Source organism: Carcharhinus amblyrhynchos, chromosome 25 (genome assembly GCF_965287045.1).
Source record: "Carcharhinus amblyrhynchos chromosome 25, sCarAmb.v2.hapA, whole genome shotgun sequence".
In the NCBI taxonomy this organism is placed as follows: domain Eukaryota; kingdom Metazoa; phylum Chordata; class Chondrichthyes; order Carcharhiniformes; family Carcharhinidae; genus Carcharhinus; species Carcharhinus amblyrhynchos.
Window position 1 is genome coordinate 26566739 of NC_137348.1, and position 22816 is coordinate 26589554.

The following is a 22816-nucleotide window of genomic DNA, read 5'->3' on the forward strand; positions in this document are numbered from 1 at the left end:
CCCGTGGGGTGCCCCGAGGTCCCGGGGACACTCCATGTGACGCCAGGGTAGCTGGACTGAGCTCCAGAAGCTCTGGTGTCACTTGGCTCTGCCAGTCCTGGAGGCCTAGATGTGTCTGCCCCGTGGTCTGTGATCCCTCATCCCTGGCCCATGAGACTGGGTCAAGTTCTGAAGCCCCTCCGCCACAGCATTCTGTGAGTGAGCCAGACTCTGGAGCCCCTCAGCATCAGCCCTGTGAGACTGGGCTAAGTTGTCGAGGCTCACAGACATGGCCTGCTGTGTCTCCTGAATGCCAGAGAGAGTCCCAGCCACAGCCTCCAGTGACTCCAACATGCCCCTGACATCTGTGGCCATGACCAATGTGCCTCCCTGGATGGCCAGCGACGTCCGTTGTGAAGTAGGGAGACGGTTGTGGGGGGGTGGGGATGGGGTGGGGTGGGGGTGGTGGGGGTGTTGTGGAACTGCAGTCACAGGCCAATCATGAGGCAGGTAATGTCTATGGAGGGTTGAGGCCAATGATCTCGATGCTGGGAGGACTTTTTTTGTGATTTCCCAGAGATGCGCGCACGGACAGGGACCCCCTCATCACAACAATTTCAGCCTCATCAGTGGGAATAGGTCTGACCCCCGGGATGGTCATCATGCCAGTGTGGGAGATCCATTTCGGGAAACTTGCTGAAAAAACAGAATGATATATACCAGTTTTCCTGCAAATTTGACACAGATTATTCAGAGGAGAATTCCAGCCCATGTTTCTATGCCTCTCTAATCCACTTTTCAGTTTTCTTGAAAATTCCTTCCCATAACTGCCAATTAGACACGACCATATCAACATCATTCCCTTTCTAAACAATAAACTTGAACCCTCTCCAGCACTGATGATCCAGTTAAAATTAGATTCATCTTGTGCGTCTGAATCAGAAGCTACCAATCTACTGGCTTTGATATTTATAATTTAATCATTATTTTCCTGCTCTACAGGCAGCTCACTAAATGAAACGTTTTATAATGTGTGGATTTATTTTCAGGCTTACTGTTAACTAACGCAATTGCAGCAAAAATGCTCCACAGAGTACAGCCAAGTTGAAAAGCTGAGCCACAGTCTTTAACTTTTGCCAAGAGAAACTGAGCAATGGCTCTACCAGTTTTCAGAAGGATGCTTTATTTCCTGTCTGCCTGTTACACGCAGTCTTGCACTGTGATGTCTTTGAATTCTCAGAAACAGATTATAGCCACTTGCCCCATTGGCTCTGACTCTTCACGCAAGCCCTACCCCCATAAATCCATGCATTTCCCCCGCTGACACATCTTACGACTAAGTCTCATGGAAGCGGATAAACAAAGGCAAGGAAACCCAACTCCATCTCCCAGCTGCTGAATCCATACTCCTCTACGTGAGCGTCATTTGGGGGAAGAAATACTGAGGGTGTTCTGGCCACAAATTTAGTCTGGGTGGGGACTTTTATGCCCATTACTAGGAGTGGCTTGACCGTATTGCCATTGACAGAGCTGGCTAAATCCTGAGGGAATATCTTCCTGACCGAGTGTGTAGCAAGTAGTAAGGGTTTAGTTTATTTATTGGTGTCACAAGTAGGCTTACATTAAGACTGCAATGAAGTTACTATGAAAATCCCCTAATCACCAAAGTCCGGCACCTGTTTGGGTACACAGAGAGAATTTAGTATGGCCAATGCACCTAACCAGCACATCTTTCGGACTGTAGAAGGAAACTGGAGCGCCCGGAGGAAGTCCACGCAGATGCAGGGAGAACGTGCAGACTCTGCACAGTCACCCAAGCTGGGAATTGAACCCATGTCCTTGGTGGTGAAAGGCAGCAGTGCCAACCACTGTGCCACATCAATTTTTATCACTATACTAGTTTTCTCTTATGCTGTAATTTAAGAATACATCTCCATAATCTGTAAAGAATGTTCAATCATGGAGAAGTTTGGTTGGCCCAGCATGGCATATTCGTTAGCACTGCTACCTCACAGCACCAGGGCTCAGGGTTCAACTCTGGCTGTGGGTGACTGTCTGTGTGGAGTTTGCACATTCTCCCCATGCGTGTGGGTTTCCTCCAGGTACTCCAGTTTCCTCCAGGTACTCCAGTTTCCTCCCACAGATGTGCTGATTAGGTTGATTAGCCATGCTAAATTGTCCCTTGGCATCAGGTGGATTTGCAAGGTAAATCTGTTGGGTTACGGGAATAAAGCCTGGGTGGGATTATTGTCAGTGCAAGCTTGAAGAGCCAAATGGCCTCTTTCTGCACTGTAGAGATTCTATTCCAAGCAGTTAATTGTGCAGAATCCCTTCCAAACTCAAGCATGACCTATAGAAAAGTCAATTCTATCCCTAAGTCACACTTGTAAGAAAAAAGCACACACGATCATGAGATTTGTCATGGATTTCAGGAAGGGAACCATGTTTCCTGACTGGATAGGGAATGGATAGTAAGAAGTCTCACAACACCAGGTTAAAATCCAACAGGTTTATTTCAGCCTCACCTGAAGAAGGAGCCTGAGACTCCGAAAGCTTGTGCTGCCGAATAAATCTGTTGGACTTTAATCTGGTGTTGCGAGACTTCTTATTGTGCTTACCCCGGTCCAACGCCGGCGTCTCCACATCATGAATAGGGAATTCTCAGACATCGCTGGATAGTAGATTAATAGGAATACATACCTTGATCTCGAAACCCAGGATCCCTTGCAGAGTGAGATTTAACTGGGAGATGTTAAAACAAAGACTCAGGGTTAGGCTGATTTAAAATACAAACAGGTACAGAGCGAGAGAAGCGTATTTGAACACAATCAGAACTGTCTCAAAACTCAAGAGTGCTGAGAGGGGTTATAGTTGCAGGGCCGCAATTGAGAATGGATATACATTAAAATTTAGCAGATCTTGCCTCTGTACATTAACAGCTAATTGGGAGCTATCAATGTGTACTGGAACCTATCCACAACTGGAATTCTGCCAATGTAACAACACTGAATATGTAATGGAAAGTGATCTCCGAACATTGTACATGCCCTCCGGACAATATGTTTCAATGGGACAGGATGTAAAAGTCACACTATAAGAATTTCTGTGCAGAGGTGACTCTTTGAGAATTCACGTCACCATGATATTAAATTATGCAGCAGTTTTGCATCCAGTCAGGGTCTCATCATGGTTCCTTTGTTTCTCGAAACCAACCCTCAATTTGGCAAGCAGCAGCCCTCTTTAAATGATACACCCTAACAAATTTTCCCCCATAACAACAAGCATATCCAATTCATTTAATTTTTGAAACAAGCTGAACGTGAACCACGTGAAAAAACATGAGATAGAAATATGTGCGAAACTGTTAACTCTAACCCATGACATGAAGGGAAAAGCCCAGGACACAAATTTACCACCATGATCTGCATGTTCACCGGACCGGTTATAGTCCCAGACAGCAAATCTGTATCAGAATGTCTCAGAGTATCTCATCACTTCTATCAGTGTTTCAATCCCACTTTGCACCATACATTTCTTTATTAAACAGTTAAATCAATGATAGCCACTCTTGAAGTGATTTGATTGCACATTAGCTACAATATTGGGAGAAAATGTCCTAATTTGGTGTTTTGTTTAACTGCATAATTGTGCCTCTATTCATAGAATTATATCCACTGAAATCCACTTCATCCCCAGTTTATTTATTAGTCACAAGTAACGCTTACATTAACACTGCAATGAAGTTACTGCGAAACTCCCCTAGTCGCCACACTCCAGCGCCTGTTGGGGTCAATGCACCTAACCAGCATGTCTTTCAGAATGTGGGAGGAAACCAGAGGACCAGGAGGAAACCAACACAGACATGGGGAGAACGTGCAAACTCCACACAGTCAGTGACCAAGCCGGGAATCGAACCTGGGTCCACGGGTGCTGTGAAGCAGCAGTGCTAACCACTGTGCCATCCTGCTACAGCATTTAATAATTTGGATTTTGTTGCTTCTCAATGTCTTTTTGTCTTGCCAACCTTTCTTAGTTACATACCATGCTCAGCACTTGGTCCTATATTGGAGCAAATTTTCCAAATTTGACGTCAGTGATGGATTAAAATAAATCATCCACTGAACCTTTCCTATCCATTCTCTACTGCTGCTTTCCACTGCCAACATGACCTTTTCAATGAATGCATCATACAATCTTTGTTGCTTCATTAGTGGATTGTACCATCTAAAGAAAAATACTCTTCATGGGCTAAGGCCATTGCCTTCAGCTATTTCGAGATTAAATTCTTTTTCTGGCTGCGCGTTCAGACCACAAGGGATAAGTGTTAACTCCAAAAAAAAAGAAGTTAAAACAAACGCAAATACTCTGCAACAGGAACAGAATTAACCCACTTCTGGTTGTAACGAAGACAGGATAAGCGTGGGTAGCAGTTTGGTCATCTAAATATTAAAATAAGGATATGTGTCTTTATTTCAATTCTATTTTCATTATTTCATGAGAATTAGGAGAAGAATTAGGCAATTCAGCCCCTTGAGCCTGCTTTAATCTTTCAATACGGTCATAGCTAATCTTATCTTGGTCTCGATTCCACTTTCCTACCCGATTTTCCGTAAGCTTTCAAGACATTACTAATTAAAAATCCGTCTAACTCCTCCTTAAATTTACTCAGTGACATGGCATCCACCGGACTCTGCGGCTGTGAACTCCACAGAATACCCCATCTTTTGAGAGAAGTAGTTTCTCCTCATCTCTGTTTTAAATCTGCCACCCCTTATCCTAAAACTATGGCCTCTTGTTCTAGATTGTCCCACAGAGGAAGCATGCTCTCTACATCTACTTTGTCACCACCTTTTCTTATATACCTTAATTAGATCTCCTCTCATTCTTCTAAACTCTAGAGAGTATAGGCCTAAACTGCTCAATCTTTCTTCATCTCTGGAATCAATCTAGTGAACCTCCTCTGAACTGCCTTCAGTGCCACTACATCCTTCCTCAAATAAGGGAACCAAAATTGTACACAGTACTCCAGTGCAGTCTCATCAATGCCTTGTATAGTTGTAGCAACACTTCCTGACTTTTACGTTCTATTTCATTAGCTATAAATGCCAAAATTCCATTTGCTTTCTTTATTACCTGCTCTAGCTGCATACCAGTTTTTTGTGACTCATGCATGAGACATCCAGATCCCCCTCTGCACCGAAGCACCCTAAAGTCTTTCTCCATTTAGATAACAAGTTGCCTTTCTACTTTTCTGACCAAAATGGGTAACCTCACACTTATCCAGGTTAAACTTCATCTGCCATATTTTGGCCCACTCACCTAACCTATGCACATCCATTTGTAAATTTCTTATTTTCTCATTACAACTTATTATCCCAGCGAAAGGATGAAACTCATTTATTTACAGCATTGCTTGTGGGTCAGGAAAAAGTGGACTGATTCCTTCATGTCCAACAAGTCACTCAGCAAACCCATGTGCCTCTAATCACGGCTGTCAGCTCTTCTATACCATCAGAACCCATATCCCACCCTCCCCACACCACCCTGAATGGCACACTGGCAAGCACTGTGGCCTCACAGCTCCAGAAACCTGTGTTCAATTCCGGCCTTGGGTGACTGTGTGGAGTTTGCACATTCTCCCCATGTCTGCATGGGTTTCTTCCAGGTACTCTAGTTTCCTCCCACAGTGCAAAGGTGTGCATGTTAGGCGCATTGCTCCTTAGTGGCAAGATGTTTAGTTTAGGGGGAGTTAAGCCATTACAGGGATAGGGTAGGGAAGAGGGACTGGGTAAAAAATACTGGGCCAGAGTCAGTAGGACTTGATGGGCTGAAAGGCCTCTTCTGCCCTCCACCTCCCCCCCGAAATTGAGAAGCTGCCAATTGACTCACTCCCTCCTCCACCCCCTCGTCCGGCTCCACAGGCTGCACCTTCATGGAGCTTTCTCGCTTATCAAATGCACCTTCCTTCTCTCGGAGGTTTCACCTTCTTGAAGGTGCTTTCCTAAATCAGTGGAAACACCATAGTTAAAAAAAGCTATAGCTGCCCTGCAATTAAATTCGACAAGTCAGTTGGGGAATACCTTCTTCACAACTTCACACCTGCATTCAGGCCACCACCCCAAACTCCTGCAGAGAATTCCCCTCCCAAGTTCAAATCCAGGCCAATTGTTTAGGGAGATACCAGCAAGTTTAAAGATTTCAACCAGTTAAAAAACGGGAGGAGAGGGGAAATGCTGGATAACTTAAATTGTTTTGACTTGTTGGGAACTCATGCTTTTACATGAAAGTTCAGGCATGTTAGGTATTGCAAGAGGATGAGATAGGGTGTCACAGTGGTTAGCACTACTGCCTCATAGCGTCAGGGACTCAGGTTTGATTCCTGGCTTGGATCACTGTCTGTGTGGAGTCTGCACATTCTCCCTGTGTCTGCATGGATTTCCTCCGGGTGCTCTGGTTTCCTCCCACAGTCTGAAAGACGCACTGGTTAGGTGGATTGGTCATGCTAAATTCTCTCTCCGAACAGGCGCTGGAGTGTGATGACTAGGGGTTTTTTGCAATAACTTAATTGCAGTATTAACGTAAGCCTACTTGGGACACTTATAAATGAATAAGACAGTGGGGTGAATTTTTCCATTCCGCCCGCAATGGGAATTGGAGTGGGTGAGGGGCAGACCACAGAAAGCTCCATGATTTTCTGGTTTTGGAGTGAACGTGGCCGGAAAATCCCACCCAGTGACTTTCAAATGCAGAAACATATAACTACATTGATTTGCATGCAACAGTTAGGACAACATTGTAGATCAGGAGATTAAAATAAACTTAAAAGATATTGAGTAATTCCAAAATCCCCCATTACCAACAACAATGGAGATGGGGGAAGCAGTTGGGATGCAGTCTGGGATCTTTTAATCACTTTCCACAAAAGCTGGAAATGCTTAATGCATGCTGATCACTTTCAAAGAATGCAGATTATAACTGAACAGTTGCAACTGTTTTCAGCAGGGGTTCTTCTTGGGTGAAGATACATACATGCAGTCTATGTCACTCACTGCAGTACACAAAAATTATGTTTTGGGGATAGGAAATTAAAATTGTACGTGGATTAGTTTAATTAGTTACACATTCCAAAAAAATAACGCATCCTGAATCACAGAATGTATACAGTTCAGAGGGAGGCCAATTAAGCCTCTATTGACAACAATCCCACCCAGGCCTTATCCCCGTGCTATTAACCCTGCTAATCCCCAAAACAGTGAGGGGCAATTTAGCATGGGCAATCCACCTAACCTGCACAGTGCAGAAGGAAGCCCATCGAGCCTGCACCAACAACAATTCCACCCAGGCCTTGTCTCTGTACCCCTATGCATTTACCCTGCCAATCCTCTCTGACACTAAGGGACAATTTAGCATAGCCAATCCATCTCTGGAATGTGGGAGGAACACCGTGCTGCCCAAGGAAGGCTAGATTTCTGTCATTAAAAATGTATAGAAGTGGTTTCTCATCAGCCATTCCATTGACTCCATCTTTAAAGTCATTAGCTACATTCCTGCACAGAAGTATCATGAGGCAGTTTTAAGCTTTTGAAACATTACTTCAAAATAGTGCTTGGCGGAGCAACAATATTGTAGACCGCTGTAGAACTGCTACCATTGCCATCTCACTGCTACAAATAAATGTGAAATAAAGACTTAACACTTGTACAGTACTTTTTAACCTCCTCAGAACATTCCCAAGCATTGCACAGCCAATGAAGTACTAAAGCAATAACGATAATCTGTTTCAGTGATAAGTATTGGTCAGGACACTGGGAGAACTCTCTCGCTTTTCTACAAAAAGCACCATGAAATATACATCAACCCTGGTGGAGAGTTGGGCCCTAAGTTTAACACCTCACCTGTGAGACCACACCACAGATACTGCAGCATTTCTTTGATACAATGTCTGTTTAGCTAATGAGCTCAATCCTCCATAACAGGACTTGAACCACAATGTGTAGGCAAGGGTGCTAGCATTTGAGTCACAGTTGACATCTTACTGTGTGGGCGGTATGGTACCACAGTGGTTAGCACTGCTGCCTCACAGCGCCAGAAACCCGTGTTCGATTCCCGGCTTGCGTGACTGTGCGTAGTCTGCATGCTCTCCCAGTGTCAGCGTGGGTTTCCTCTTGGTGCTCTGTTTTCCTCCCACAGTCCAAAAGATGTGCTGGTCCGATGCACTGGCCATGCTAAATTCTCCCTCTGTGTATCTAAACAGACGCTGGAGTGTGTCGACTAGGGGATTTTCACAGCAACGTAATGGCGGCACTAATAAATAAACATAACAACTGAGTAAACGTAAACTAAATATACCTATTGTACAAGCAATAGTTAAAAATAATTTACCTTCTACTGACAATGCATAAAAAACCCCACAAATAGACAAGAACATATTGTGGACAATACCACAGTATATACAGCTAAAATATGAAATTAACAAAGCAGGAATAAGCTGATGAGGGAGCTGCAATGTCCCAACAAGACATTTTTCAATGCGCATGTTACATTTTATAACGGGACACTAAAGTAAACACAGAGCAGATATATAGGTGTTTACTCACCGAATGATATTGATTTGAAGCAAATTGACACAAAATTAAGAATTTTAAGGCTAGGATTGAAAGAACAAGACCCAACACCATGGACTTTTTAAACATAACTTTTCGGCACAAAAGACTGGAGTAACACTTTTAATTCGACAGAAACTACCCCTAAACCTCGGAAAGAAGGAATAGATGATCCAATAGAAAATAAAAATTGAATATATCAATCAATAGGACTTCTCAAAAATCTACAGTAGTAGGATAAAACCATAGGTCAGAATGGCATGGATAGATTCAACAATTTATTTACCCAGTTTGAAATGCAACTAAAAGCTGGCTCAGAACAGGAAGCCCATCACACCATCACTGTGAGCAATTGGAGATTTTTTTAAAAAAAACGTTGAACACAGAATTTGGGAACTACAAATTTACTGTATCATCAAATTAAAGAACAGTGAAGAAAGCCATTTAAAAATGCTTATATCAATGAATTGAATCACATATAAATGCTGCATGAAAAGATATTCACATCCACACAGCCTTCAACCCATGGTTATACAACGGTATTTCAAGCTATAAGTTTTGGATCGAAGAAAGTGAATATATTTGCCACATGTAGTGGTGAATTAATCCATTAATCGTAGCCACCTAGGCTTACTGCATCTGGTGATGTTTCTCTTCCCTCATCTAATGCTGCACAAGGCATGACTTTCATCCGATTCCACAGTGAGTTTTTTTTACACTAGAAGTTGCTATCCTGTGGTGGGGGTCTTATAGCTTGAGGTCGCCACTTCACACCAAAGTTGGCTGACACTCCCGCTCTTACCACCTGCCACTGGACTGTAGTGAAAGGGTTTTGTCAGTGTGGTTGGCCACATTATGAATGCGCCTTCCTTGGTTATCAAGGCCTGGGGTGGTACTCGAACCTGGAATTTCTGCACAATCTACAGACATTAGTACACCGACACAAACTGCAGCAATTGAAAGCACACATAAACAAACGTAACTAGTGCATCGTTGTAAATATGACACCTTTAATGCTGACAATCAGAGATCAATTAAGTCAGAGAAGTACCAACGCTGATGCTATCTTCTTATTTGTCATCTCAGGTGATGTACAATTAATGTCAATTGAATTGCAATTCACTGTTGTTCCTGCAGAACTAAAGATGCCACCCCCATCCCGATAAGCAATTGCTGCCAGGGATATCAAAAGTTCTATTCAATTTTACAGAAAAATGTATTAAATTTGACAAATACTTCCAGTTGTTAAAAGACCATAAGAACATAAGAAATAGGAGCAGGAGTAGGCCATCTAGCCCTTCGAGCCTGCCCCGCCATTCACAAGACCATGGCTGATCTGAAGTGGATCAGTTCCACTTTCCCGCTTTCTCCCCATAACCCTTAATTCCCCTGTCTATCAAAAACCTAGCTACCTGTGACTTAAATATATTTAGCGAGGTAGCCTCCACCACTTCAATGGGCAGAGAATGCCAGAGATTTACCACCCTTTGAGTGAAGAAGTTATGAAGAAAATTTTCCTGATTCTTTTCAAAAATATATAATTTGACTAACATTGTGTATATAGCAAGTAAAAGTACATAAGGCTGCACATGAGAGAACATTTCCAAAGTCAAAATACATGCAGCGTTATTATTCTCATGAACACAACTTTACTTCCTGAGTAAAGCTTCAACCATTCAAATCCAATCCGATGACGTCTAATATAAATCAGAAGTATGCTTCTGCTTGCTTTCAGTTTCTCCAGATCATTTCACCAGCCGGTCTGCCACTTACTTCACTTCATGTTCATCATTCGCCTCTTGGGAGCCCCGAGGACTGAACAGAAACAAGATGCTTCTCCTGAATCATGAAGCATGTGTGACTGACCCACCTGCTTACTATCTGTGTGTTTGAACAAATGCTGCAGGTGTTCGGATTGCAAACGTACATGCGACATATTAAAAGTATCATATTGTATTGAATTTGCATTAGCCCAGAAAAGGATTAACCTATTGCCAAAGTTATTTCCAGAAGTTTATGTAATACTGAAATGGATATCACAGATATCAACTCGGTTGTACTGAAGCACCTCGGAGTGTAACTTTTTCTATGTAACAAAACCGAAAAATAAATTCGCAAAATTTGCGGACCATTGTAAAATGTCTGAAACATTTCCTTTATTGAAGCATCTCAGAATGTTACTTGATGTACGTAACTTCATTGTGTGATGGTCATTTTGGAATGTTTATAATGTTCTCACAGATTTATGAATAAAGTTTTTTTAAAATTCATAAGCTTAAATATACAGAAATGAATTGATTCTTAAATGACATTATATAACCTGAGGTAGGGCGCGCATGAGGAATGGTTTATCGGTGAAGCAGGGTTCATCCCACAATAAGCAACTTTGCGTTGGTGGAATCATAGCAGATAAACAATCGCTGTTGTTAATCAAAGAGCTTGCTCAATATAAAGAAAATGTTAAAAAATATAACCGGAAAGTGGTGAAAATACACGAGTCTGTCGCCACTTCTAGAAAAAGATTGACAAATTAAGATGTGGATTTAATCCTTTATCAAAACCGAGGACTGAAGGGCAAGAAAGAAATTTAGGTAAGTTTGAATATAAGTGGAATGGTCAAGTGAATTACCAATCATAGGAAGGGAGTTAATCTGTCAACTGTTTATGGAGCCCATTTAGCTAACAAAATCAGTGCGGTGACAGATGTATATAAAACTAACAAAGGAATGCATAAATAGTTTATATTTTCTCTTAGGTGTGCTGCATTTGCAGTGCCCAAAGCACGCAATTCAACCTTTGAAAGCAAAGCCTGTTTAATCCTATGCCCCATTTCCCCCCTGTGGTTCTACATTATTTCCCCTTTTCAAAGATTTATCCAACTCCTCTTTGAGAATTATTGAACCTCTTTCCACCACACTTTCTCAATCACAGAATTTTTATGGCGCAGAAGGCCTTTGGCCTATCATGTTTTGAGCAAGCTCTCCAAGCGAGCTTCATGGTTTAGTGCCATTTCACTGCCTTTCCCTGTACCCCTGCGCATTGTTTCTCCTCAAGTAATCATCCAATGCCTTCCCGAATGCCTCCATTGAATCTGCTTTCACCACAACTCCAGACCCCAGCTGCTCGTCATGTGATGTGTTTCCCAGGTCACACCAGATCATGATAACTGACTGCGCAGATGAAAATTGTTCAATTCTCCCTTCTGGCTTTTTTCCCAACTGTGGTAAATCTGATCACTGAACCTCCTGCCAAGAAGAACTATTTACTCAAAATCCCCTTTTATTGTTTGGAGCACCTCTGTGAAATCTCCCTTTGAGGAGAGATCCAACTTTCTAACACAGAAAATGCTCGAAAAACTCAGCAAGTCTGGCAGCATCTGTGGAGAGAGAACAGAGCGAATGTTTGGAGTCTGGATGAGTCAGAGCTCAGTAAAGCTGGCTTGGTGAGGCCAGAGCATCTCCAAGTGAGGCCTGGGGAGTCTGTGCTTTGGCTTCTGAATCGTAGAATCCCTACAGTGCAGAAAGAGGCCATTTGGTCCATCAAGCCTGCACCCAAAACAATCCCACCTAGGCCTTATCTCCGTCACTTCCAATTTCCCTGACACTAAGGGGCAAATTAGCGTGGTTAATCCACCTAACCCGCACATCTTTGGAGGATGTGAGGAAACCGGAGCACCCGGAGGAAACCCACGCAAACACAGGAAGAACGTGCAGATTCCACACAGACAGTGACCCAAGGTTGGAATGGAACCAGGGTCCTGGCGCTGTGAGGCGGCAGTGCTAATCACTGTGCCACTGTGCTGGAATAAATCAAAAAAAAAATCTTACAATGAAATTACAGGGAATCAGAAACAAGAGAACTATTTTGAAGATACATTTCTAATCCAGATGGAAATATAAATAATAAACCCCTTTGAGTGAAATCCCCCTCGCTCGCTACTCTTTCTAGTACAGCATAAAGAATGTGGGTGTTTGAAAAAAATGTTTTTGATGTGAAGGCAATACTTTCTCTTGTATGCGCTTGTTAATTCCAAACTGGCCGCTGCTGTGTTTTGCACATCAGAGTGAGGTTTTGATACCTCTATGAAAAAGGTTTCTTGTGCTGGGACTTTCCAGTTTTCACTTGGCCGGGAGTGGGGGAGGGAATGGGGGACGGAGGGTGCAGTTAAAAATACAACATTTAAAAACACACACACACGTACAGCTTGCTCTGAGTTTCGGATCGTAGGCGGCATTCCCTGAACGGATTCCCCACGTCACAGTTCCTTAGGAAAGCTGCAGTTTATATTCCGGGTGGGAAGCTGAGGACGACACATTCAAATCGCCAGCTCTCTCTCTCTCTCTCTGTCTGAGTGTGCGGCCGTGGCAATCTCTCCCAGCAGCAATGGATGCACAGGGCGAGGACTCGGTGGCTATGATGGGGGCACAGGCGGACGGGCTGCGGCTACAGGACTCACGCTGGAAACACACCCGCTTGCTGCTCGCCTGCTGCTGCTCCTGCTGTTTCCTGCTGGCTGTAGTCAGCGTTTACCTGTTTCTCCAGCAGCTCCCGGCCCAGAAGGTAAGACTGACCCTCACCATCTTCCTCAACCGAAGCTTTCTGAACCTGAGTGAACGCGGAAGTTCGGCATTGATCGTGAATGCGTGTAGTTTGACACTGGTTTCACGTTGAAGTTTACCATTGCCAAATTTGAAGTGTTGACATTATACATGTTAAACTCGACATTGAATCTGAATTTTCTCTGACTTCCAATTGATGTAAACTTTCAATTTGACATTATACATGTTAAGTTTGACAGCAATTGTAATTCAGGGAAAATTTAGAATCCATGTGGAGTTTAACATGCACAATGTCAACACTTCAAATGAATTACAATTAATGAGGAGAGATTGACTGACTCAGGATTGTTTTCGCTGGAGTGCAGACGAATGAGAGGGGCTCTCATAGAGACTTATAAAATTCTAACAGGACGAGACAAGGTGGATGCAGGGAGGATATTCCCAATGGTGGGGATTCCAGAATCAGGGGTCACAGTCTGAGGATTCATTTAGGACGGAGGTGAGGAGACATTTCTTCACCCAAAGAGTGGTGAGCCTATGGAATTCATTACCACAAGAAGTAGTTGATGTTAAAACATTGAATGTATTCAGGAGGCAGCTGGATATAACACTTGGGGTGAATGGCATCAAAGGTTATGGGGAGAAAACAGGATTAGGCTATTGAGATGGATGATCAGCCACGATTGTGATGAGTACAAAGCTGCCTTGAAGGGTCAAATGGCCTCCTTCTGCTCCTATTTTCTATGTTTATGTTTCTGTGTTTAACATGTATAACGTCAAACTTAAAAATCTGCAACAATTGTAATTCAGAGAAAATTTAGAATCAATGTCCTGCTTAACTCCGTGGCATAGTAGGATTGTCACTGGGCTAGTAATCCAGAAACTCATTTGACATTAAACTTGACACTGATTCTAAATTTTATCAGAATTACAATTGATGCAAATTTGAAGTGTTGACACTATACTTGTTAAGCTTGACATTAATTCTAACTTTTCCCTGAATTACAACTGATGTTAAACTAAACATGTACAATGTCAGACTAAAGATTGCAGCAATTATAATTCAGGAAAAAATTAGAGTCAATGTCAAACTTAAAATTTGCCACTTAAGTTTGACATTAATTGTAATTCAGAACCAATGTCAAACTTCAGTGTTTAACACTGCAAAGTTTAAGTTTGACATTATACATTTTAACAAAAACAGAAAATGCTGGAAAATCTCAGCAGGTCTGACAGCATCTGTGGAAAGAGAATAGAGCCAATGTTTGGGGCCTGTATAACCCTCCGTCAGAGATTTGTCTGCAGCTTTGTCAGCGGTTCTGACCAAGGGTCATCCTGACTCAAAACATTGGCTCTGTTCTCTCTCCATAGATGCTGTCAGATCGGCTGAGATCTTCCAGCATTTTCTGTTTTAGCTTCAGATTCCAGCATCTGCAGTAATTTGCTTTTATTATTATACATTATAAGTTTGACATTGATTCTAAAATTTCTCTTAAGTTTGATATTAATTGCAAATGTCTTAATTGTGACATTGGTTGTAATTCGATGTTTGACATGATAAATTCTAAGTTTGCCAACAATTGTGACATTGCGTTATGATCGACATTGTAATTTTATCTTCGTTTGGCATTAAAGTTAAAGTAGAACTCGAGACAAAGATGTCTAGCATTGAATGTGTTACTTGTTTAATTAATGCGTGTACCCCATAATAAACACACGTTTTTTTTATTTTCAGAGTGAAGCATTGATTGGGCCTGAAAAGATTCGTGAGTATTCTTTAAACAAACTTGCATCCTTCAAAAAAAATGAAATTCTGATTTGTTCTGCATTTTGATTGTCAAATTAAGAAATGTTTCTTAATGTTAACAAAACTTTATTTTTTTTCCCTTCTCCAGAACAATTTGTTGACAAACCAAGGGCACATCTGACAGGTAAGAGATGTTGTTTTCAAGCTAATGATTGTGATTTTCAAAAAAATGCTTCCTGAAAATATTAAATTTTAAAAAGATTACAATTGAAGCTTAAAACAGCAAGTTTGCTCTGTCCCATCAGTAGAATAACTCTTGTATTGCCTTGGCTTCTAACTGTCATTTAAACCTTGTAGGCTTCTCACCATTTCATCATGCACAGACAGATGTAGCCAGCTGATTGATATGAATTAATTCAAAGACAATTAGAAAAAAAAATCTATAACAATGCAGTCATCATAAAATTGTTAGTAAATTGTATCATTGAATCCGAGAATCCCTACAGTGCAGAAGAGGCTATTCGGCCCGTTGAGTCTGCACCAACTCTCTGACAGAGTATCTTACCTGGGCCCTCTCTCCTGCCCTACCCTGTAGTCCCACACATTTACCATGGCTAATCTATCTAACCTCCACAAATGGTGGCACAGTGGTTTACACCGCTACTTCACAGCACCAGAGATCCAAGTTCAATCCCTGACTTGGATTACTGTGAGGAGTCTGCATGTTCTCCCTGTGTCTGCGTGGGCTTCCTCCAGGTGCACCGGTTTCCTTCCACAGGACAAAAGATGCGCTTGTTAGGTGGATCGGCCATGCTAAATTCTCCTTTAATGTACCCGAACAGGCGCTGGAGTGTAGTGCCTCGGGAATTTTCACAGTAACTTCATTGCAATGTTAATGTAAGCCTACTTGTGACACTAATAAATAAACTTTAACAGCTTGGGACACTAAGAGGAAATTTAGCATAGCCAATCCGTCTTACCTGCACATCTTTGGACTGTGGGAAGAAACTGGACTATGTGAAGTAAACCCACGCAGACACGAGGAGAACATGTCACCCTAGGTCAGAATTGAACACTGGTCCTTGGAGCTGCGAGGCAGTAGTGCTAATCACTATGCCATCGTGCCACCAAATTGTATGCTAAATAGTAAGATACAAGAATCAATTTTAATATTTTCAAGTCTATGATATGTATGTGCTCCAGTGTAGTCAAAACTACTGAGGTCAACATTCTACTGAAGGTCTGCACAGAATAGAATCACAGAAGCATAAAATCTTTAGAGAGCAGGAGGAGGCCCATTGGCCTTGCTTAAAACTTCCATAGGACAATATCACATTCTGATCATCATGAATGTTTTAGAAAATATGCCTTAACCCAAAATTATTATCTTCACATTACCTAGATTGTTAGATTTTGTAGTGCATGATTGTACTAGTTTCTGCACGAAATGTTTGGCTGGCCAACAGCTTCCTGAGTGGTTAAATCTTCTGTAAACTGTTCCCTTTTTTTCATTAGTTTCCCTGTATTTGCCCTGAGGTTTTGTTCACGGGTCAGGAATGTTGTTTTCATTGTTCCAGGCGTACAAATTCATTTATAATAAATACAAAGTCAGATCATTTCAACAATCGGTGCAATAACTCAAAAATATCCAGCAGGAATGTGTTACTGCATTGTGTTTCACACAAAGAAAATGTCATATTCCACAATCACAAATTGGAAAGTGCTAAGACATGTTCACTGTTGCAATATCTGAGTCACATTCCTTCCTGAGAGTGACAGTGTTGCTAGAGGATACTTCCTGTGAGTTGATGTCATCACTGTATTAACATAAAGAGATTTACAAAAGGCTGCTCAAGTTTCACTCATTTTGACAAGTTCAGATGTGAAAGCTAACATTTAGATCTTAAAGTCGGAAAGCTGTCATAGAGAATAGTTCCAAGTGCCAACCAATGCTACTGTGTCGCATTCATATAAAAAGTAGGTTTTGTGCTTTTAACCTTTAGATAGTTAAATGTTAATCAGCAACTGTAATCTGTGAAACAGGCCAGATGTTTATTTATGGTTTCTTAGCCTTTTGGCTAAGATCAAGTGTAGTATTGACATGTTGTGCTTTGTTAAACTCATTAGGTTATATTTTAGCTTCATTTGAATCAATTTTTAAAAAGCAGCATCGTGGCCTTTGGGCTAAGATGCAAATGAGATCAAGCCTTGGAGGAGGTGCAATACCTTGGATCATGTAGATCAAGCCCAAGACAGGAGTTGACAGCCCTACCTTGTCAGCTTGGATTGGAAATGTCTCAACTTGTTGAGACTCTGAATTGGACTTGATTTGACTGAATGGGAATAAAAACAAACAAAAAAAAATTGGCATGCTGCACTTGGTTGAAATCATAAGGTTACATTGTGGCTTCATTTGAAGCAATTTTTTAAAGCAGCATCTTGGCCTTTTGGCTCAGATGCAAATAAGATCAAGCTTGGAGGAGGTGCAATGCCTACTCCAATCAGCTTGGATCAAGTAATCAAGCTTGAGACATAATTAGATTATCATGTAATCAAGGTGAGAGCCCTGCCTTGGCAGCTTGGATCGGGAGTGTCTAATTTGCTGAGATTCCGAATTGGACTTTGGGTTGAATTGGCTATATAAACAAAGAAAAAAATTAGTGTCACCAGTAGGCTTGCATTACCGCTCCAACGTTAAAGCTACTGTGAAAATTCCCTTGCCTAAGACTTGCGCTCATTGGTTTCTTCAAAATATTGCTTCAGGTAAACAGGAAAGCTTTAAATCACCAGCTTTTTATTTTTAATTTCAGCCAAATGGTCTTCCACTGATCAGACTGACGGTGAATACTACGCTCTCCAGTGGGAAGACAAGAATGGATTTGCGTTTACGAAGGGCAAACTGAATTACCAGAACCGAGCACTAACTATTCCAAAAAAAGGGGATTATTTTGTCTACTCTCAGGTCTCATTTAGAGGCTATAACATTGAAAATAATACTCATATCATTCATATGATTACTAAATTGACTCCAGGTTACCCTGAACCCATTCAGCTACTGAGTTCCACCAGATCTATAAATGGAGAGAAACACCCATGGAACCTGGCTATCTATTTGGGAGCAATATTTCACTTGGAACAGGACGATAGGATCACTGTAAATGTCAGTAGTGTGAAGCAGGTGGACTTTACCCAGAGCCAGAAAAATTATTTTGGTGCATTTTTATTATGATAGTTCAGTTAAATTGTAAGTGCTTTTTCATTGATTAGGGGAGTTAAATAGAGAGCTGTAGGGCTACAAATGACATCTTACTTGAAATTGTACCTATCCCATCCAATTAAGATGTCTGGGTTGTGGCTGACCAGCACAAATTCTCGTAGCAGGAATCTACAGTTGCTGGACTTTTAAAAATGTTATATAGGCACAAAGCCAACTTGCAAATTGGGAGATACAATGAAGGGTCAGATCAATACCATGTCAGATTGAACCTCGCCATTTGAACTGAATAAATTGGCCCTTCTGATGCATTGTGGAAAAGTGAGAGACCAAGGAATCCAACACTGGGATGCTGGACCAGCTGCACTTAAAATGTGCAGTCTTGGACATTTGACTGCAATGAAATGGCAATGAGGACAGTGCAAAACAGTTTTCTTTGACTTTGTTCATGGGATGCAGGCAGGCCTGTATTTATTGACCATCCTCAATTGCCCTTGTTCTGAGTCAAAACACATTGCCGTGGGTCTGGAGTCACACGTAGGCCAGACCAAGCTTGGCAGATTTCCTTCCCTAAAGGACATTAGTGAACCAGATGTGTTCATTATGTTTCATGGTGATCATTAGAGTTTTAATTCCAGACTTTAACTGATTTCAAATTTCACCATCTGTGGTGGGATTTGAACACGATTATTCATCCAGTGATACTGCCACTATGTCACCGTCTCCCCCAAGAACACAACAAAAACACAGAAGAATGAATGAAGAGGCTGTGGTGTTCTGCCTGAGTTAATATGGCACTAATATGATATGAATTTGACACCCCCCTTTTGGATCATTTGGTTCGTAGAATTCTACAGTGCAGAAGGTGGCCATTCAGTCCATCGAATTTGCACTGGCTCTCTGATAAAGCATCTTACCCAGGCCCTATCCTCATAGACCCACTTATTTACCCTGCTAATCCCCCTACATACATTGGGACACTAAGGAGAAAATTAGAAAGCCTAACCTGCACATCTTTGGACTGTGGGAGGAAACTGGGGCACCCGAAGGAAATCCACACAGACATGAGGAGAATGTGCAAACTCCAGACAGTCATCCAAGCCGGGGGTTAAACTTAGCCTTCTACTGTTGACAGCTGGAAAGAACCTCTCCCCCCACTTTGCACTTACATTAATACCATTTAAGCCCAGATTTCAAATGCAGTAAGAAATGACACTAAAATACCGCAAAAAGCTGTGAATTATAACAGAACAGATCGAACAGAGTTAGTTCTAAGTTTTGTTGCATTACTCTGTTTTTCTTGACACAAGGCAATGCTTGCAGACAAATGCATATTTTCAATTCAGGACCTCAAATTTTGATGTGAATTGTGTTGCTATGCAATAGACAATTTTCATATACGTTATTTATACCCTCAACTGCCGATAACTAAATGAAATGATATACACCACTTAAAGAATGTGGAGCTTAGAGCTAAGTATATCATACCTCGTAAGAAATGCCTTTGAAATTATTAGCTGTAATCATATGTACAAGTTCAGAGAAGTGCATGTATAAGACCAACTGCATGTTTAGCAGTCACTTCATTTGCTACAAAGCTTATCCATCAGCTTATTCCTCAGTATGATCTGTATCTAAGCTAAGATTTTATATATCTATATTTGTTTTATATTAAAACCTATCTTATTTGTTGACATATTTTACATATTGTAGATCATGTCATATACCTATCAGGTATTGTGGAAATTCTTTGGAATCGTGACCAACCTTACAGAATCTTTATCAAGATTCCTTAACTAGTTTGTCAAATGTATACTCATTCCAATAGCACTAATTTCAAACATATGTTCTCACGGTTCATGGAATTTAACAAACAATTCATCACACCATACAGGTCAGGAAGAAGCCATATTTGACAACATAACCCAGCTTCCACAGCTGCAGTGGAACAGGTTGCAGTGGCTCAGCCCAACCTCCTGCTTCCAGTGCTCTGTGGTGAACCCAGTTAGAAATGCACACGGTGTGAACATTGGATATGAAAGAGCTCCCACAGTTAAATAGCCTGTCAACTCACAAATGAATAATTGTAAATTGTGTGGGGAGGGTGCCGCCAATGGAATTGTAATCTAATAAGAAATAATGTTTTGAGAGGAAGAGAAAAGTTGTGAGAATAATTAAATACATTATATTTTTATGTTACGTTTAATACTATGCTGTACTATGATTGTTGAAATTGTGATTTAATATCCATATAAGAAAATTAATGTTTAATAAAGGCTGAAATTAAGGACATTTTGTGAACATTTATTTTTCCTTGCTTGAAAAGCCCATATTTATTTTGTTTTCAGTATTTTTAGTGGAAGGATAAATGTGATGTGAAATCAGGTGGGATCATTAATTTCGCTGGTACTGACCCCCTGCTCTGCAAGTCTGCTGTCAACAACTGGCATTTATACAGTGCCTTTAATGTCACAAAACGTTCCAAGGTGCTTCACAGTAAAGTATAAATTAGTTATTTTTATTCAGGGAACATTGGCATCGCTGGCTGGCCAGCATTTATTGCCCATCCCCTAGTTGCCCTTGGAGGGCAGTTGAGAGTCAATCTCCTTGCTGTGGCTCTGGAGTCACGTAGGCCAGACCAGGTAAGGACAGCAAATTTCCTTCCCTAAAGTGAACTAGATGGGACTTCCCGACAATCAACAATGGGGTTTTGTGGTCATCATTAGATTCTTAATTCCAGGTCTTTTAAAAATTGAATTCAAATTCCACCAGCTGCTGTAGCAGGATTTGAACCTGGGCCCCCAGAACATTAGCTGAGTAGCTAGATTAATAGTCTAGTGATAATACCACTAAGCCATTGCCTCCCCTTAGAGCCATGTAAAATATTAAGGTTGATGCCCAAACGTTTGGTCAAGAGAAATTGGTTTTAAGGAGTGAGTGAAAGGAAGAGATGTAGTGAGGTGGAAGGGTTTAAGAAGGTCAGACTCCAGGCAGATGAAGACATGGTCACCAGTGGCAGAGAGATTAAAATCAGGAATGCTTAAGAGGCCAGAATCAGAGGAGCACAGAAACCTTGAAGCATTGTGGGGCTACAATAGATTACAAAGACAAGAATTTAAAAAATAGTCAGGAATCAAAGGTCAAATAAAACAGGGTTAATGGAGCTTCCTGTGATTTAGGGACATGGATAGTGAGCCCTTAGATGACCTCAGGTTTACTGCTGATAAAACATGAGAAATAGGCCAGGTGTGTAATGGACTATTCAAATACAGACCTACCAAAAAAAACACCCTCGACTCCTCTGCGAGTATTACGACCTTAACTCTAACCTGTCCAACCTCTCCAACTTACCTGAATGCGCTGTTGTCCCTCAAATATATGCCCACCTTTCCCAGAAAAACCACCTTCTAATCCCTCAAATTGGATATTCATGCCTGCCACTCCACTGAAGCTCTTGCCAAAGTCACAAATGATGTCCAGTGTGACTGTGATCACGGTAAACCATTCCTCTCTGTCTTTTGTAACCTATCTGTAGCCTTTCACATGATGTGGAGTTGCCAACGTTGGACTGGGGTGGACAAGATGAGAGATCACACGATACCAGGTTATAGTCCAACAGGTTTATTTGAAATCACAAGTTTTCAGAACGCTGCTCCTTCGTCAGGTGAAGGAGCCTTTCACATGGTCACTCTCTTCCAGCATGTCTCACCATTGACCAGTTGTGTGGTGTCCCCTGGTGTCCCCCCCAAGGACCTAGCCTTGGATGACTTCTATTTCACATCTCCACACTGCGCCTTGGTGACATTGTACATGCTACCCATTTCTACCTCACTGCCTTTCTTATCCCCTCCATGTCTGTAATGTGTCAGACTGCTTATTTAACATTGAGTATCAAATGAACAGAAATTTCCTCCAAGTAAGTGCTGGGTAGAATGAAGCCATTTTCTTCAGTTCCCACCAAATTTCATCACTCACTCTGGCAGGGGAGGCGGTGGCCTAGTGGTATTATCGCTAGACAATTAATTCAGAAACTCATCTAATGCTGGGAATCCCATCACGGCAAATGGTGAAATTTGAATTCATTAAAAAAATCTGGAATTAAGAATCTACTGATGACCATACAGCTATTGTCGATTGTTGTAAAAACCCAGCTGGTTCACTAATGTCCTTTAGGGAAGGAAATCTGCCATCCTTACTTGGTGTAGCCTACATGTGACTCCAGAGTCACAACATTGTGGTTGATTTTGAACTGCCCTCCAAGTGCAGCACAGTGGTTAGCACTGCTCCCTCACAGCACCAAGGACTGATTTCAATTCCCTGCTTGGGTCACTGTGTGGAGTTTGCACACTCTTGCTGTGTCTGTGTGGGCTTCTTCCAAATGCTCTGGTTTCTTCCCACAGTCTGAAGGATGTGCTGGTTAGGTGCATTGGCCATGCTAAATTCTGCCTCAGTGTATCTGAGCAGGCAGCAGAGTATGGTGGTTAGGGGACTTTCACAGTAACTTCATTGCAGTGCTACTGTAAGCCTGTGACACGAAAAAATGAACTTTAAAGAGCAACATGGATGGGCAACAATTTCGAGCCAGCAATGTCATGTCCCATGAACAAATAAACTCTGAGGCTTCAAGGAATTGACTGCATATCAATGCCAGGCCAAATTGTTTGAATTTGACTGAGCCAATTTGCATGATTAATACATAACGTCCAGCCGCATT

General features: G+C 41.7%; 1 protein-coding gene and 1 pseudogene across 1 annotated transcript; both read left to right on the top strand.

Moving 5' to 3' along the window:
* The first annotated feature begins 9958 nt into the window (after window positions 1-9958).
* Window positions 9959-20389, top strand: LOC145358268 (tumor necrosis factor ligand superfamily member 15-like). Its single transcript, XM_080212144.1, has 4 exons — window positions 9959-13142; window positions 14877-14907; window positions 15037-15072; window positions 17699-20389. Exons 1-4 carry the CDS (start codon window positions 12966-12968, stop codon window positions 18115-18117), a joined length of 663 nt encoding a protein of 220 aa, XP_080068270.1. The 5' UTR covers window positions 9959-12965; the 3' UTR covers window positions 18118-20389.
* Window positions 16947-17089, top strand: LOC145358455 (U2 spliceosomal RNA; annotated as a pseudogene).
* Window positions 20390-22816: the final 2427 nt, after the last annotated feature.